The sequence below is a fragment of the Blastomyces dermatitidis genome, assembly GCF_000003525.1.
Source record: "Blastomyces dermatitidis ER-3 genomic scaffold supercont1.2, whole genome shotgun sequence".
In the NCBI taxonomy this organism is placed as follows: domain Eukaryota; kingdom Fungi; phylum Ascomycota; class Eurotiomycetes; order Onygenales; family Ajellomycetaceae; genus Blastomyces; species Blastomyces dermatitidis.
Genome location: NW_025544775.1, coordinates 8,219,682 through 8,238,422, shown reverse-complemented (window position 1 = coordinate 8,238,422; position 18,741 = coordinate 8,219,682). Strand labels below are relative to the sequence as shown.

At 29.8% G+C, this 18,741-nt stretch overlaps 1 protein-coding gene across 1 annotated transcript; it reads right to left on the bottom strand.

Moving 5' to 3' along the window:
- Positions 1-17,966: 17,966 nt before the first annotated feature.
- On the bottom strand, positions 17,967-18,212 carry BDCG_16575 (uncharacterized protein; the record flags this gene model as incomplete). The annotated part of the gene is made up of 1 exon (XM_045425790.1): positions 17,967-18,212. One exon carries the CDS (start codon positions 18,210-18,212, stop codon positions 17,967-17,969), a length of 246 nt encoding a protein of 81 aa, XP_045280032.1.
- Positions 18,213-18,741: the final 529 nt, after the last annotated feature.

Sequence of the window (18,741 nt, the reverse complement as noted above, 5' to 3'; positions counted from 1 at the left end):
TACATTATTCAAGATTTGAAACAAAACCCAAGTGGAAATCTTGTTTAATTAAATGTAAAAGAAAAATATTCTCATCTATAATACAGCTTAAACTAGAACATAGCTATTTCAAATCTTATATACAAAGATTTGATGATAGATTTGACTCAATAGAATGCTGATTCTGCAATGTAAATGAGAATTCTGAGTATATTATAATACACTGTGTATTATACAATAGTCTCAGAGCCAGATTGAAAGAGAAGTATAATCTAAATCAATTAAATATGAGATTCTCATTCTTAACTGAGACAGGAATTAAATACTTAATAGACTTTCTATCAGAAACTCAAGCAGTTACAAGAAAATGACTAAATTCAGAATTATCTGAATATGAAGAGAAGGAAATCAATGAGATATAGTCTGTTAAAACAGCTATATACTATCATTTAATAATTTGTTTTGTTACAGTCTTTCTTTACTTTATCTTTTTCTTTCAATTCCTTTCTATCTATCTATTTAATGTGTCTATCTTTAAGACTGTGTTCTCTTTTTCTTTGTCATGATATTGTCAAATGGTTTCAAAGTATCAGAAGATGTTAAAACAGTGCAATTTGTAAACTGTTTTTGTATTCTGAGTTGAAATTTTCTGATTTTGCATATCTGAAATTGATGAATGTATAATAGTTAACTTTACAGATATAGGAAAAACCCTGAGAACTAAAAGTTCTCAGATAGATGTCATAGTCTCTAACTGCATACATCTATAATTGAAGAATAATAATAATAATAGTGAGACATTTCATAGATCAGTTACAGATAAGATATTATAGAACAATGTCATATCATTCACAGATGAACAGAAAGATGAAACACTTGAATAAAATCTTGAATAACATGCTGATAAAATATCTAGTGAATAAGTCTATGAGATTATTCGATGAATATCTCAGTCAGACACTATTAGTCACACAAATTCAGCAGCATGCAGTCTTCAAGTGTTCATCATTCTACCTGTTGTATGAATTGCATCCGCGCATTCCGGAGAATGCTTCAGAAAAGGTGAGAGAGAGAACAGCAGTTATAAACACAGCAGAAACAGCAGTTGCAGATGCAGCAGAAACAATAGTTACAGACACAGCAGTAGCAGTTGCAGATGCACCAGTCACAGCCATGAAATCAAGATTGAAAGAGATCAGTTACACACACATAAAAGATAATAAGTTACTTCTGAACTGAGCAATTCAATCAAAAAGAATACAAGACTCACTAGTTAAGAAATCAAGTCTCAAGATGAGAATGTAAGTTCTCATACATCATAAGAGTTCTGAGAAGTTTCAACCTAGATGATTTGAGTCATATAAAATACTTAAATCACATTCTCTGAGAATATATGCATTGAAAGAATCAGAGAGACAGATCTTACATAACTTAATAAATGATTCATAACTTATAAAAGCAAAGATGTAAGATCTGAGCAGATTATAATTATCTACAGTACTATCATCAGCATTGAAAAAGAAGAGACTTATAATTGAAAAGTCTTATGAAATAAGAGAAATCATAGACACTTACAAATCAGATGATCTCACTTATTTCAATCTTTTTATAATTATAAGAAAAGAATGAGAAGCAATGAAGAAATCAGATAAATATCACACTTTAATAAGTGATGAGACTGTAGTCAGTCATACAATATCATACTACAGACAGTGAGTGTAACATAGTAAAGAGTAGTCTTAAAGCAGCAGACTTGTATATAAGTCAGATCACAGAAGAAAAAGACATTCAGAGTTGAATTCAACTGTTTATATCAGTTCAATTACAGAGACTACAGAGAACAAACTATCTGAAACATCTGCAGATGTGTGAGACTAAGTTATCTTGACTTCTGAAGATGCTCAGAGATTGAGTGAGATTAGTTTCAATGAACTGTTTACTGTAGTGATCTGAGTGAGTGAAGAGAGACAGTATAATACATGAGACAGAATTATAAAAGATAAAAGCTGCTGAATCTAGTTACTGAACACTGTATTATATAGAGATTATATAAGAGTAGTGACTAGCAGATAAAGAAAAAGTGTAAGAAAAGAAAAGAGATAATAAATTAATTATCAACTGTAAGAGTCAGTTATAAAAGACAAATATTATTATACACATTTCATTCATTTTCATATATCACATGTTTAATCTATTTTCAACATCACATCACTTGAAAAACATCAAAAACAAAGAAAATCTCAAAACTCAAGATCTGTAAGAAATTCAAGAGTTATAAGTCACTCTTATAATAACACTGTACATGTCTCTGATTTCTCTACTGCTCTGTATACAATATTAATGTCATTTATCACAAGATTGACTGAAATGTCAATATAGAAATATGTACACATACACATGAAAAAATTGAAGAAGAGCACAGAATCTGCAGAATCAGAAGTCAGAGCAGAGAGAACAGAAACAGAAGAAATGAAAGAAGAAGAAGGCACAGAACTGAATGAACAATGATGAGAGTCACTCAGTACTGAACACTTATAATCTGATGTATGTATAACCTTCTTCACAGAGAAGAGAGAGAAAGCAATAGAAGAAGCTTAAGAGTGAGAGAGAATAATCTCAGCAGTATAATCATCTTCAATTAAAATGATCTCTAGCACTGAAGTAATTAAGAACTATTATTAGCATATAAAACTGCAAAAGCAGAGGTAATAATTACTGAATGAATACTCACTGATCTTAGAATTGTACATGTTATTATTATTATTATTATTATTCTTCAATTATAGATGTATGCAGTCAGAGACTATGACATTTACCTGAGAATCTTTAGTTCTCAGAGTTTTTCCTATATCTATAGAGTCAACTATTATACATTTATCAATTTCAAATATGCAAAATCAGAAAATTTCAGCTCAGAATACAAAAACTGTTTACAAATTGCAGTATTTCAACACCTTCTGATAGTTTGAAATCATTTGAAAATATTATGACTAAAGAAAAGAGAACATAGTCTTAAAGATAGACACATTAAATAGATAGAGAAAAGAACAGAAGGAAACAAGTACAGTAAAGAGAGACTATAACAAAACAAAATTATTAAAAGATAATGTATAGCTGTTTTAACAGACTATATCTAGTCAATTTTCATATCTTCATATTCAGATACTTCTGAATTCAGTCATTTTCTTGTAGCTGCTCTAGTTTCTGATAGAAAGTCTATTAAGTATTTAGTTTCTGTCTCAGTTGAGAATAAGAACCTCATATTTAATTGATTTAAATCATACTTTTTCTTTAATCTGACTCTGAGACTATTATATAATGCTCAATGCATTATAATATACTCAGGATTTTCATTCACATTGCAGAATGAGCACTCTGTTGAATCAAATCTATCATCAAATGTTTGTATATAAGATTTGAAATAACTATGTTCTAGTTTCAGCTGAATTATAGATGAGAATATTTTCTTTTTACATTTAATTGAACAAGATTTCCACTTTGATTTTATCTCAAATCTTGAATAATGTATACTCTTCTTTTATTTCTGTCAGCTTTCATTTCACTTGTTTAAACAAGATTCTTTTATCTTTCTCTTTATGAAAGACCTGAACACTGTTTTTTGAATAGATCTGCTTAATTCTGAACTCTTTTTTACAGCTGAATCAGTCAATTCATTGTCATGAATATTCATATGAGCAGAAACTCAATGCAGATGAATTATCAGTTTTGATATTCTTCTCTTTTGAACTTTCAAAACAGAGTTTAAAATGAGTTCAAGAGTCATTTGATCATTATGAATCTGACTATTTCTAAGTCTTTTTAAAGCAGCTTGACTATCAGAGAATATTCATACCTCTTTTAAATTATTTCCTCTTTTATGAGATTTTATTTCAATGAGTTTGAAAGCTTTCACTATTGTAAATAGATCAGCATTAAAGACTTCAGATTCACGGCTTAAATTTCAGAAATCTGAGATAAAATTAATATTATCTTCAGTATAAGCAATGCCTGCATCTAATCTATTTAAATTCTTGTTTTTTGAGTCATCTGAGTAGATCAGAATAGAGTCTTTTATATTAATTATAGAGATCTTCTTCAAATGCTGTTCATATTCTCTCTCTTTAGATAGTTCACTTATTTATAAGTTTATAAGAGATTTCAGCTTTTCTCTTCAGAGAGATATCTTCTTATGATCAATTTTCTCAACATTTAATGAAGAAAATTGATTCTTAATAAGTGAACATAGTCTATACAGTTGAGAGAGCATTTTCTTTAAAGTATTATTCTCATCTCAATTAAGAAATCTATTTCAATTCAGTTCATTTTCTGAGTTAACTGATGAAAATGAAGAAGAGACTCTTTCTCTGATTATATGATTTAAGCTCATCTTCATGACTCTCAGAGCATAGTTTATACAGGCCTTTTCAAATTGAATAGCAGGAGATGAAATTGAAGCTTCAATTTCCATTGCTTTAATAGAAGATGACTTGAATACTCTCAGAATTCTTCTTAAAGCTCTGTTTTGTAGACTTTGAAAGAGTTCAGTGAAGTTTTCTTGATTATTTCATCAAACTTGAACTTCATAATCAGCTACTGAGATAATACAGACTATGTATAACTGTCTCATAGTCTGAAAGAATAAATCTCTCTCAGTATTTGATAGTCTGATTATACTATTCAGTAGTCTCTCTGTCTTGATGATTCTTTGTTTAATATGATATTTAAAATTCAACTTGGAGTTTAATCATACTTCTAGTCATTTGACATTCAAACTGGGTTTAATCTCTTTATTCAAAAGAGTTAGACTTAGTTATTTCTCATTAAATCTGAAAAAAAAGTGAATTAGCTCAGTTTTATTCATATTAAATTAAATTAGATTGATATCTGCTTTAATAAAGATTCTCTTTACTACTTTCTCAATCACTTCTAAATTCTCTTTGATTATCTTTGAACTGTAGAGTAGATCAATATCATCAATATCACTTAAAGATCTCACTATTTTCATCTCTCTATTCTTGAATAGATATGCAGTGTATATTGTAAATAAAATAGATGAGATTGAAGATTCTTATAATCCTTCTATTTTTATCTCAGTTTTATCTTGTTTTCTTTCATCAAAGAATAGTTGTATAATTCTTTTAAATATGAAACAATTGACTCATTTTATTAGAGAAACTGACAGTTTTAACATCTTCAAAGATTAAATCATCTTAGACTTTGACATATGATCAAATGTATCTTTTATATCAATAAAAACTGCAGTTGACACCAGGTCTTCATGCTTTGCTACTTGAATATCATGAATAACTGAGAGAACAGTATTAATTACAGAACATTGTTTTCTATCTCTCATTTATTTATTAAATAGAAGAGAGTCACTAATAGAGCTTATAAAAGATAATCTAGTAGCTATTATCTTTTCTAGAATTTTTCTTAAACAGTTCAATAGAGATATTACTCTATATAACTTAGAAATTGAAGTCTTTCTATTAGATTTTACAAGAATTACTTCAGTAGCTTCTCTTCAGCATTCAGAATAATAATCATTTTTTAAGAGATTGAAAAAGAGCTCAAAATATTCATTCTTCAAGTAGGAATATGTGTTTTGAATAATTGAGAAATTAATTGAATCAGGCCCTGCAGCAGTTTTAATTGAACTTGAGAATATTGCTGACTCTAGTTCATCATATATAAGCTCAGGCCATTCCCAGTTATTTTCATCAATATATTCATGAAATAACATATTCTTCTCTTCTAAATGTGATGAGTTTTGGAAGAGAATTCTTATAAAAGCTTGACATTTTTTCTCAAAAGAGTTTGCTGTATATAATTCATTCTGAAATTCATATTCTAAGGTTGAAAGCTTTGCTATACTTCTTGTTTTAGTATAGTTGAAGGCTTTGAAAACTTCTTTTTCTTATGCTTCTTCAAGAAATTTGTTCCAGCAATCTGTTTTGACTTTTTTAATATCTGCAAAATATTCATTTTAAATAGCTTTGAACTCTTCATCAGATATTAAGTGATTCTTTCAATCTCTCTTAGCAGTGACTAATTGCTTTCTTTTAGAAGTGATATTCTCATTTCATCAAGGTTTGAAATACTCAGAAGACTTTTTCTTTGAAATATTTTCTTTAATACTTGTTAGAAGAATAGATGTAATCAGCTTTGCTCTATTCTTAAGTATTTTATTTGAGATATCTTGATTTTGATTTTAATAGAGCTCACTCTGTCTTTCAGATTTCAGCTGTTTTACTCTTTCTTCTACTGCTTTTCAATCAGCTTTTTCAAAGTTATACTGATTAGAGAGAAGAGGATTTTCACTTCTTTATTTTTCACTCAGTTCAATATTAAATTGAATAATCTCATGATTCAATCCTGAGGTTTCATTTGAATTAATAAACCAGTTTATAAGTCTTTTTTCAATTAGATTTTGTGTCATGAAAGTTAGATCTATAATAGATTTCTGTTTCATGTCTTTTCTAAAGAATGTTTGTTGATCAGACTTGTTAACTAAATCTATTAAATGCTCAAAAGTTCATTTAATCAGTTTATCTACTCTTACTGCTCTTGTACACTCTGAGTTTCATCAGAGATGATGTGTATTGAAGTCTTCTACAATTATAGAGTTTATTAAGAGAGTTATATTCAAAAATTCTCTATCAATTGTTCAGGTATTGTTGTTTTCTTTCAATGATTTTTCATTAAAGATATTTATAAGTTGAATAGTATCAAACTCATTATCTTTATCTATAATGTCACTCACTAGAATGTCAGAGTCAGATATAATATCAAATCTCAGATTAAATTAATATCTTGATCTTTTTCTCTCATAGATTGCTACTCTTGATTTTATCTCAGATTTTTCAGAAAGAAAGCAGTAATAGCTTGAATGAGAAATGATGTACTTTTGCTCAGTATCAAAGTTTAATTCTTGAAAAAGTACAAAGTCAACTTTTTATTTAAATACAATCTGAAGACAAGAATAAATGTAATTTGAGTTTCTATTCACATTGTTTTGAATAAATATCATTTTTGAAGAGTTTTTAAACTTTTTTTATTATTTTTGTTGTACATTCATACTAAAAGAGAGTGAAGATATAGTAGAATCTAATCACTATCATCAGATAGTAGATTATAACTATTTTGAAAAGCAGGAATCTCAACTTCTTGCATTCTATCTAGTTTATCATCAGAGTCATTTCTCAATTCTCTAATCTTAACAGATATTTGAGAATTCAAATTCTGTTTACATTTAGCTGAAGAATTGAAGTTTAAAGACCTAGATAGTTGAGAGTTTCTTCTTTTTAAGCTTGCAGTTGTGAATTTACTAGCTTGACTTTTCTCTTCAGTTTTAGATTTACTTTGAGCTTCATCTTTTCTTCAGTTCTTCTGAGTTCTTGAAGTAAATACACATTCTTTTGAGCTAGATGCATGTTTTTCTTTGTAATTGAAGCACTTAAGCAGAGTATATTGACATATTTCATCTCTTTTTAAGCATGTTTCACATTTATACTCACTAGTTTTATGATCTCTAGCACAGAATACATATTTTGAGTCTCTGAAATAAGAGATTGCAAAGTATTCATATCTTTGATAGTTTGAACACTGTGTTTGAGCTTTGAGATTCATTCTTGAATCTTTGTATTCATGAACTCTCATTTTCAAACCTGCTACTCTTACTTCAGAGATTCTTGATTGTTCAAGTGTTTTTATATATACTAGAACAGAGGCATTTCTTCTGCTCTGTCTGAACTTAATTAAATTAAGTCATACAGGCTCTTTTCTCAGTTGAATAGAATTATATTCTTCTAATTCATTTTCAAGAAGCAGCATTTCTTTCTCACAGTCAAAAATTTCAACTGAAATATTATAAAGAATGAATTTATCTCACTTTTCATCTCTTTCAGATAGAATTGTTGTATTCAGTAAAGATTCTATTACTGATTTTCAGAGATTCTCATTCTGAATGAGAAATTCTGCACTGAATTCAGGCATTGTAGTTAAAATAATAGAATTTTCAAAGAAAGATAACTCAATTGAAGCTATGACTGATTTTTGAACTTCAATATCAGTCATTAACTGAGAAAAGAACTGCTGATTAATTTCATTTCTAATTCTGAAAATAAGATTTGAGTTTAGCTTGTTTTTTTACAAGCTCTTCTGCTTTGAGACTTTGAGAATAAGTCTTCTATTTCTGAAGATTTGAAAGTTCTTCTCTTTTTACATTTCTTTTTTTTTTCTTTCTATGAACAGAGGTCTGAGTAATATTCTTCTCAGTTTTCTCAGAATTTTGAGCAGATTTTGAACCAGCAGGTTTGAAGACAGCAGATTCTGCTACTTAAGCATATATTTTCTTCTAATTTACAGAAGAAGATGAAGAAGTAGAAGATGAAAAAGAGTCAGTGACTGTACTGAAAGATTTCAATGTTTTTTGAATTGTGTTTGAAATTCCAAGTTTGAACTTGATCACTTGTTATAGTTATCTAGTCTGAGCATGAAGAATTAACAGAACTTCTTCATTCTTCTCACTCAGACACTGTTTTTCAAGAATTTTGCTTGCTTTTTCCAGTTTCTGTATTTCATGAACTTGTTGTTTCTCTATTTCTTCCTTCTTTCTTCTCTTTAGAATTTCAATCTCAGGAACAGCATCTGGGAAAACATCTTTTTTCACATCAACTGAGTGTACTCTTGAACTCATTTTACTCACTAAATGAAAAGTTGGTCAGACTGTTTCAATTGAGAGATTTATCAGTCTATTTTCAAATGAAAAGTTGATCAGACTGTTTCAATTAAGAGGTTTATTAATCTATTTTCAAATGAAAAGTTGATCAGACTGTTTCAGTTGAGAGATTTATTAGTCTATTTTCAATTGAAAAGTTAGTCAGACTGTTTTAAAAGAAGAATGAAAGACTTTTGTGTATAAAACACCTGATTTTTTTCACACTAGTTCAGTAACTAGATTAGATTTTTGAAGAGAATCTAATAAACTAAAAGTAATTTTTAAGATAAATCAATAAAATCTTTACAAACTCTTTCTTAGAATACAGTGAGGAAAAGTATGATATCAATTGATAATAAATCAGATAATATGACAGTTTTTGAGAGAAAAACTGATAAAAAAATAAGTCAATTTTTTGCAGAGAAATTGATTAAAACTATTCAATTTTATTCTAAATCATTCAATTCTTCTCACACAATAAGTATGCAACTCAAATCAGTCAATAAAGAGTGTAAAAGAGAATTAAGTATTAATAAAAGCTCTTCAGTCACTGAAAAAGTAATTCTTACTTAAAAGAATATGAAATTATGATAGAAAATAACTCTGTTTTTAATTCTTTGTAAGAATATTATATAAAACTCAGAGAAAAACATCTTACTTTTTTAAGAGAAGTAAAAAACTATTTCTAAGATCTTTTTTTTATTGTATTAACTACTAGACTGGCCGCCGGGACCATGAATTTCACGTTTGGTCTCATTTGATCTGGTCTCATACATTTCTTGGCGTGAATCCCACTGGGACTGGCTATCAAAAAAACAGGTAAAGTGACTATATATCAGATCTTAAAATGGAGCCATGACTTGAAAAACATGAGAAAGTGGTTCCATTTGATCTCATTTAGTCTCATTCTTGATATAAAGTTACTATTTTTAGATATTTTAAGATTCCTTTTAGACTATTTTTAATTTTTTAAAAAGTAACACTTTTTGGTAACACTTAAATGAAATTTAAAGTCATTTAAAGCAATAAAAATAATTTAAATTGAGAAGTGGAAATCATGGTCTCATTTGAAAAATGTGATAAGAGTAGACAGTAAGTCTCACTGAGACAGTATGAGACTACTATCTAATGTTAACACTGTGTAATGGGATCAGTTGAATTGATAATGAGACTATTAAAAAATCTGGTTCTGATCTCAGACACAGTCACACAGTCAGTCTATTAACTACTGCAGAAGAATGAGATAGAAACTGCTAAGATATGTACTACTATATACTCTCTATCAAGACTTTCTCTCTTCAGAGTCTTGATATTATAGAGAATATAAGTCTGTTTCTATATAATAATATAAATATTATTAGTGAGATGTAGAGGAACTGATTATTTATATCTTAAAATAGAAGACTTTATCAATGATTATATCAATATAGAGATAATTCTCAAATTCAATAGAAATCTAGTATTGCTGTTCTCAATCCCTTGCAGAATCTATTGAATATTGAGATATTAAAACTAGATTTAATATATCTCACTGTGCAGAAATCAAAGGCTCAGTCAGATCTTGAAATATACTGATTTTATAGTTGTTATATCTGCTGATTATGTATTGAGTATAGTTGCTGAGATATCTTTTGATACTTTTCTGTCAGAAATGAGCCAGATTGAGAGAAATGATATAAGAGTGAGACTTGATATTGATGTCTAGATACACTGAAGACAGATCACAGAGATTACACTTCAGAAGTGACTGTTAATTATATACTTGATATTATCACTGAGATGTCTTTTTGTATTTTTCTGCTGAGAATGGGCCAGATTAGAAAGGGTGATATGAGAGTGAGACTTGGTGTTGATGTTTTGAAACATCAAAGATGGACAGGGTTTTTATGAAGATCATTTCTCAGATATCTTCACAACTACAGATCAGAGATCTTTCAAAATCAAGAAGATTGGTGCATATGACTAGGTCTCTTCACCTTACAATTTGTATGGCAATTTGGCCCGGGGTTGTGGTGTGGTAGAAGAGAATGCGGGATAATCCCACACAGGAGTTTTGAATGATGTCTGGTTCATGTTTGACTGGATAACTCCACCACCACACGGGGTATGCGGTCGGCGATGGGGTCAAAATGCTCGTATGATCGAGGGCTTTTCGATGGATCTATCGGCGGGTTCTTATTCGAAAAATCGAGCGAGTTCGTGGTGGAGCGGTTGGCTTGTTTTCATACTTGAGAATTGTACATGTAATTACAACATGCACAAGGCTTCTCAGAAAGAGAGAGAGAGACACAGAGAAATACAGGAAGCAGAATACAGTGTGTAAACAGCTCATTCTCATAATAATATCTCAGACAAGGTGTATAAGCCTCACACTCACAGGTGTAAAAGAGTACAATATCTGTATTCTTATTTCTGAAAACACAGATATCTTTCATCTGCATTACAAAGTCAGACAACAGATATCAGAGAATAGACTGATATGAATCTATCATCTCAAAGAAATTCATCAGAGCAGATGTTTCTGTAATATTGAACTTTACAGTTATAAAAAGTTTCTTGATATCTGTGAATATCATGACTTTATACACAGTAAAACTTATAACAATTTTCTCTAAGAACAGAAAAATCAGCATTAGAAAGAAAAGATGAAAAAGAAAAAGACTTATAATTTTAATACTGTTAAGAGAGAAGATGATTCTCTGATATGAATGAATAATTATCTCATTATAAATATTTAAAATGAATATAATAATCAGTGTTTATAACTAAGATTTAGACTATTATATTATATACAGTCTTTGTATAATAACTTGTTCTAAGAGTTAATAAGAAGAGTGAAAGTATATACACTGAGAAACATAGTTTATCAAGTCTATATAACATCTTCTTGAATTGAGAAGAGCTGATAACAAAAGCAGAGACAGTAAAATCAGAAGTAGTAGAAGTGAGAGTCATAGAAACAGAAATAGTGAGAGCGGGAGAATCAGACACAGAAGCAAGTGTAGAAGATTGAGAAGCAGCAGAGAAAGAAACAGAGAGAAGAGCAGCAGAGAAAGAAGTAGTAGAAGAGATAAGAGAGAATGCAGAAGACTCAGTTATACATAACACAGATAATTTCTTCATTATCACATTCTTCAAGTTCTTAATCAATGATTCAACATTGAGTTCACTATTATCAGTGAACATGAATCTGTCAATATATGAAGATTCTATGTGAATAAAAATAAACATATCAGCATCTGCATTTATGCAAAATTATGCCAGAAAACATAATTAGAAACTCACTGAGAAGAAAAACAGTTAAGAGTGTATGAGAAGATGAAGAAGATGTGTCATTTATAGTAATATATTCTGGTGATCATTAGAAGATAAACAAGTTCTGATCATGTTTCACAATATATTACACTTACTGCTAACAAACTGCCTGATATGAACACTACAATGACACTTATTATGAAAACAGAGAGTCATTGCCAGAAATGTGTATGATATAATAGATGAACAGATAGAAAAGAGTTGAATAGAAGAAGAGGCAGTAATTGTGAATAAGATGATGATATTCAATAATGATAATGATGAAGAAGAATGATTAAAGAATGAGAAAAGTTAGTGAATAAGTAATGTAATATACTGAAAGTTTCTTTATGAGAGTGTACACAGAATACTAGCTGAATCAGAAATAGATTACATGATTATGAAATGCTAGTAATGAGCTAATCCGCATGAAGCTAGAGTGTACAACATGATCACATAAGTGTGACTGAATCTGATGAGAAAGAATGTGATTCAGAAGAATGTATGACTGTCAGATAATAACACAGTCACTTTCAAACTTGCTTACAAGTGTAAAGGAGCTATAGCGGCCACTAATTAATTTAGCGTATGATATATAAGAAGCCGGCGTACACCTGTAATTGTACGCTGGCTCAAGCAATCTTTGAACCACAAAAACATGATCAGATGCCTGCTGAAGAAAAGAAAATCAGAGACATATAAGAAGATGAAGAAGATGTGTCATTTATAGTAGTACATTCTGGCGATTGTTAGAAGATAAACAAGTTCTAATCATATTTCATAACATATTACACTTACTGCTAATAAACTGCCTGATATAAGTACTATGAGAATACTTATTATAAGAACAGAAAGTTATCTGCTTGAGAATAGAGTGAAGCTCATTACATCTATTATTCTAGCAAGTGTTAAAGATAATATTTCAAAGAGAAAGTCTTCTGAGTATTCAAAACCTTGATGAAATGAGAATATCACATCTAAAAGGAAACAATTGACTACTGCTAGAAGAGATTGAAAGAATGATATAATTTCTAATAAAGAGTTCAAAGCTGTCAGAAATGAATATTTTTCAGATATTAAAAAAGCTAAAACAGACTGCTGAAATAAATTTCTTAAAGAAGTATAAGAAAAAGAAGTTTTTAAAGCTTTTAACTATACTAAAACAAGAAGTGTAGCAAAAGTTTCAATCTTAGAGTATGAGTTTCAGAATGAATCATATACAGCAAACTTCTTTGAGAAAAAATGTTAAGCTTTTATAAGAACTCTCTTTCAAAACTCATCAGATTCAGATTCAGAGAAAGAGAATATATCATATCTCAACTATATTAATGAAAATAACTGAGAATGATCTGATCTTACTCAAGATGAACTAGAGTCAGCTATCTTCTCAAGTTCAGTTAAGACTGCTGCAGAGCCTGATTCAATTAATCACTTAATTATTCAAAATACATACTTCTACTTAAAGAATAAATATTTTGAGCTCTTTTTCAATCTCTTGAAAAATGAATATTATTCTGAATACTGAAGAGAAGCCACTGAAGTGATTCTTACAAAATCTAATAGAAAAAGTTTAATTTCTAAGTCATATAGAGTAATATCTCTGCTGAACTGTCTAGAAAAGATTTTAGAAAAGATAATAGCTACTTAACTATCTTTTATAAGCTCTATAAGTGATTCTCTTTTATTCAGTGAATAAATGAGAGATAGAAAACAGTGTTCTGCAATTGACACTGTTCTCTCAGTTATTCATAATATTTAAATAGCAAAGCATAAGAATCTGATCTCAACTGCAGTTTTTATTGATATAAAAGAAGCATTTAATCATGTTTCAAAGTCAAAGTTAATTCAGATATTAAAGATATTAAAACTACTACTTTCTCTAATAAAATAAGTTAACTGTTTTATATCTAAAAGAATTATACAACTCTTCTTTGATAAAATAAAATAAGATAAGACTGACTTAAAAATAGAAGTATCATAAGAATCTTCAATCTCACTTATTTTAATTGCAATATACACTGTATATCTATTTAAAAATAGAAATATGAGAATAGTATGATCTCTGAGTTATATGAATGATATTGATCTAGTCTACAGCTCAAAAACTATTAAAGAGAATTTGAAAGTAATTGAAGAAGCTGCAAAGAAAATCTTTGTTAGAGCAGATATTAATCAAATTCAATTTAATATGAATAAAACTGAGATAATTCAGTTCTTTTCTAGATTTAATAAGAAAGAACTATCTCTAACTCTTTTAAATAGAGAGATTAAACTCAGTGTAAATGTCAAATGATTAGAAGTATGATTAAACTTCAAGTTGAATTTTAAATATCATATTTAATAAAGAACTGTCAAGACAGAAAGACTATTGAACAATATAATCAGACTATTAAATACAGAGAGAGGTATATTCTTTCAGGCTATGAGACAGTTATATATAGCCTGTATTACATCAGTAGCTGATTATGAAGTTCAAGTTTAATGAAATAATCAAGAGAATTTCACTGAACTCTTTCAAAGTCTGTAAAACAGAGTCTTGAGAAGAATTCTGAGAGCATTCAAATCATCTTCTATTAAAGCAATGAAAATTGATGCTTCAATTCCTTCTTCTACTATTAGATTTGAAAAGGCCTGTATGAACTATGCTCTGAGAGTTATAAAGATAAGCTTAAATTATATAATCAGAGAAAGAGTCTCTTCTTCATTTTCATCAATTAACTCTGAAAATGAACTGAATTGAAATAGATTTCTTGATTGATGTGATTCAAAGGTTGCTTAAGCCAGCGTACAATTACAGGCGTACGCCGGCTTCTTATATATTGAATCTCATACGCTAAGTTATTTAGTGGCTGCTAGGGCCCCTCTTTACATTCATACACTAGTAGTTCAGAAGCGGCCGTGTTATTATCTGACAGTTGTACATTCTTCCGAATCACATCCTCTCTCATCAGATTCAGTCATGCTCACATGATCATGTTGTACACTCTAGCTTCATGCAGATTAGCTTGTCACTAGCATTTCATAATCATGTGATCTATCTCTGATTTGGCTAGCATTCTGTGTACACTCTTACAAAGAAACTTTCACTATATTACATCACTCATTCACTAACTTTTCTCATTCTTCAATCATCATCTTCATCATTGTTATTCTCAAACATCATTATCTCATTCAAGATTTCTACTTCTTCTTCTGTTCAACTCCTTCTATCTGTTCATCTATCACTTTATACACATTTCTGGCAATGGTCTTTCATTCTCACAACAAGCATCATCATAGTGTCTATATCAGGCAGTTTGTTAGCAGTAAGTGTAACACATTGTGAAACATGATCAGGACTTGTTTATCTTTTAATGATCATCAGAATAACATATTATCATGAATGACATATCTTCTTTATCTTCTTATATATCTCTGACTGTTTTCTTCAGCAGGTTTCTGATTGTGTTTTCTGACACAATTTTGCATAAATGCAGATGCTGATGTTTGTTTTTATTCATATAGAATCTTCACACATTGACAGATTCACATTCATCAATGATAGTGAACTCAATATTGAATCATTGATTGAGAACCTGAAGAACGCGATAATGAAGAAATTGCTCATGTCATGTGTGGCTGAGTCTTCTATATTCTCTCTTGCCTCTTCTGCTGCTTCTTTCTCTGCTGCTTCTCTCTCTGTTTCATTCTCTGTCACTTCTCAATCTTCTACACTTGCTTCTGTGTCTGGTTCTCCCACTTCTGCTACCCCTGTTCCCGCGATCTCTACTTCTACTACTTCTGGTTTTACTGTCTCTGCCTTTGTTACTAGCTCTTCCCATTTCAAGGAGATGTTGCATAGGCTCAGTGAATCACATTTCTCAGTACATACACTTTCATCCTTCTTATCAACCTCTAGAATAATTTATTGTACAAAGACAGCATATGATATGACTATCTGAAGCTCAGTCACAGATACTGATTATTATATTCATTTTAAATATTCATGATGAGAAAATTATTTATTTATATCAGAGAATCATCTCTCTTCTTAACAGTATTAAGATTATAAGTCTTTTTCTTTTTTATCTTTTCTTTCTGACACTGATTTTTCTGTTCTTAGAGAAAATTGTTATGAATTTTACTGTGTATGAAGTCATGATATTCATAGATATTAAGAAACTTTTTATAACTGTAAAGTTCAACATTACTGAGATATTCACTCTGATAAATTTCTTCAGAATAATAGATCTATATCAGTCTATTCTCTGATATCTGTTATTCAACTTTATAATGCAGATAAAAGATATTCATGTTTTCAGAAACAGAAATGTGAATGTTATACTCTTTTACATCTGTGAGTGTGAGGCTTGTATATCTTATCTGAGATGTCATTGTGAGAATAAGTCATTCATATACTGTGTTCTACTTTCTGTATTTTTCTATGTCTCTCTCTCTCTTTCTGAGAAGTCTCATGCATGTTATAATTGCATGTATAACTCTAAGATCAGCAGGTGTTCATTCAGTAACTGTTCTCATCTCTGATTTTGTAATTTTCATATTAATAATGATTCTTAGTTGCTTCAGTGTCAGAGACTATTCTGATTGAAGATGATAATATCACTGAGACTACTCTCTTTCACTCTTAAACTTCTTCTGTTGCTTTCTCTTTCTTCTCTGCAGAGAAGATTATGCATACACTGAGTTATAAGTATTCAGCTCTGAGTGACTTCTGTCATTTATTCAGTTCTATATCTTCTTCTTCTTCTGTTTCTTTCATCTCTGTTCTCTCTACTCTGACTTCTAGTTCTGTAGATTCTGTGCTCTTCATCAATTTCTCTATACATACACATATGCATTTCTATATTGACATTTCAGTCAATCTTGCAATAAATGACATTAATATTGTATACAGAGTGATAGAGAAATCAGAGACATGCACAGTGTTGTTATAACAGTAGCTTACAACTCTCAAATTTCTTACAGATCTCAAGTTTTGAGATTTTCTTAGTTTTTAACATTTTTCAGATGATGTGATGTTGGAAATAGATTAAATATATAACATATGAAAATGAATAAGATGTGTATAATAATATTTATCTTTTGCAGCTGACTCTTACAATTGATGATCAATTCATTATCTCTTTTCTTACACTTTTTCTTTATCTGCTAGTCACTACTCTTATGCAATCTCTATATAATACAGTGTTCAGTGACTAGGTTCAGCAGCTTTCATCTTTTGTAATTCTGTCTCATGTATTATACTATCTCTCTTCACTCACTTAGATTACTACAGTGAACAGCTCATTGAAACTAATTTCATCTGATCTCTGAGTATTCTCAGAGATCAAGATGACTTAATCTCATATATTTATAAATGTTTTAGATAGTTCATTCTCTGTGATCTCTGTAATTAAACTGATATAAACAGTTGAATTCAACTCTGAATTTCTTTTTCTTCTGTGATCTGACTTATGTATAAGTCTGCTGCTTTAAGACTGCTCTTTATCATGTTACACTCACTGTCTGTAGTGTATTATTATATAATTAGCTACAGTCTTATCACTTATTAAAGTGTGATGTTTATCTGACTTTCTCATTTCTTCTCATTCTTTCTTATACTTGTGAAAAGATCAGAATAAGTGAGATTATCTGATTCATAAGTGTCTATGATTTCTCTTACTTTGTAAGACTTTTTAATTGTAAGTCTCTTCTTTTTTAATACTGATAATAGTACTGTGAATAACTATAATTCACTTGAGTCTTATATCTTTGCTTTTATAAGTTGTAAATCATTTATTAAGTTGTGTAAGATCTGTCTCTCTGATTCTTTCAATGCATATGTTCTCAGAGAATGTGATTTGAGTATCTTATATGACTCAAATCATCTAGATTGAAACTTCTCAGAACTCTCATTGTGTATAAGAACTCATGTTCTCATCTTAAGACTTGATTTCTTAACAAGTGAGTCTTGTATTCTTTTCAATTGAATTGCTCAGTTCAGGAGTAACTTGTTAGCTTTTGCGCGTGTGTGGCTGATCTCTTTCAATCTTGGTTCTGTGTCCGCGACTGCTGCATCTGCAACTGCTGTTCCTGCTGCATCTGCAACTGCTGTTCCTGCTGCGTCCGCAACTGCTCTCTTTCTCACCTTTTCCGAAGCATTCTCCGGGATGCGCGGATGCAATCCATACAACAGGTAGAATGGTGAACACTTGAAGACTGCATGCTGTTGAATCTGCATGGTCAACAGCACCTGCCCGAGATATTTATCTCATAGTCTCATAGACTTGCTCACTAGATATTTCATCAGCATATTACTCAAGATTTCATTCAAGTGTTTCATCTTCCTGTTTATTTATAAATAATATGATGTTGTTCTATAATATCTTATCTGTAACTGACTCATGAAATGCCTCACTGCTTCTTCTATGAGATTCACACTATTATCAGTTAGAATCTCACACAGCATTTCATAGTTAACATAGATCTCATTATATAGGAACTTTGCTATCATCTTCTCTATCATCTCTGAAACTGCTTTTACAACTGATCAGTTAGTAGTGTAATTAATAGCAGTGATTATTCATTAATTTTCATTTGATATTTATAGTAATATATCTATGAGATTCATCTCTCATTGTTTAAACAGTTATATTATACACTTTATCTGATATTATACTTTCTTACATTCTAATTCTTTCTTAGATTTTTTCACAATCTGATAATTCAGACACTTGTGAGTGTATATCTGAATGTTCTCAGCTATGCTT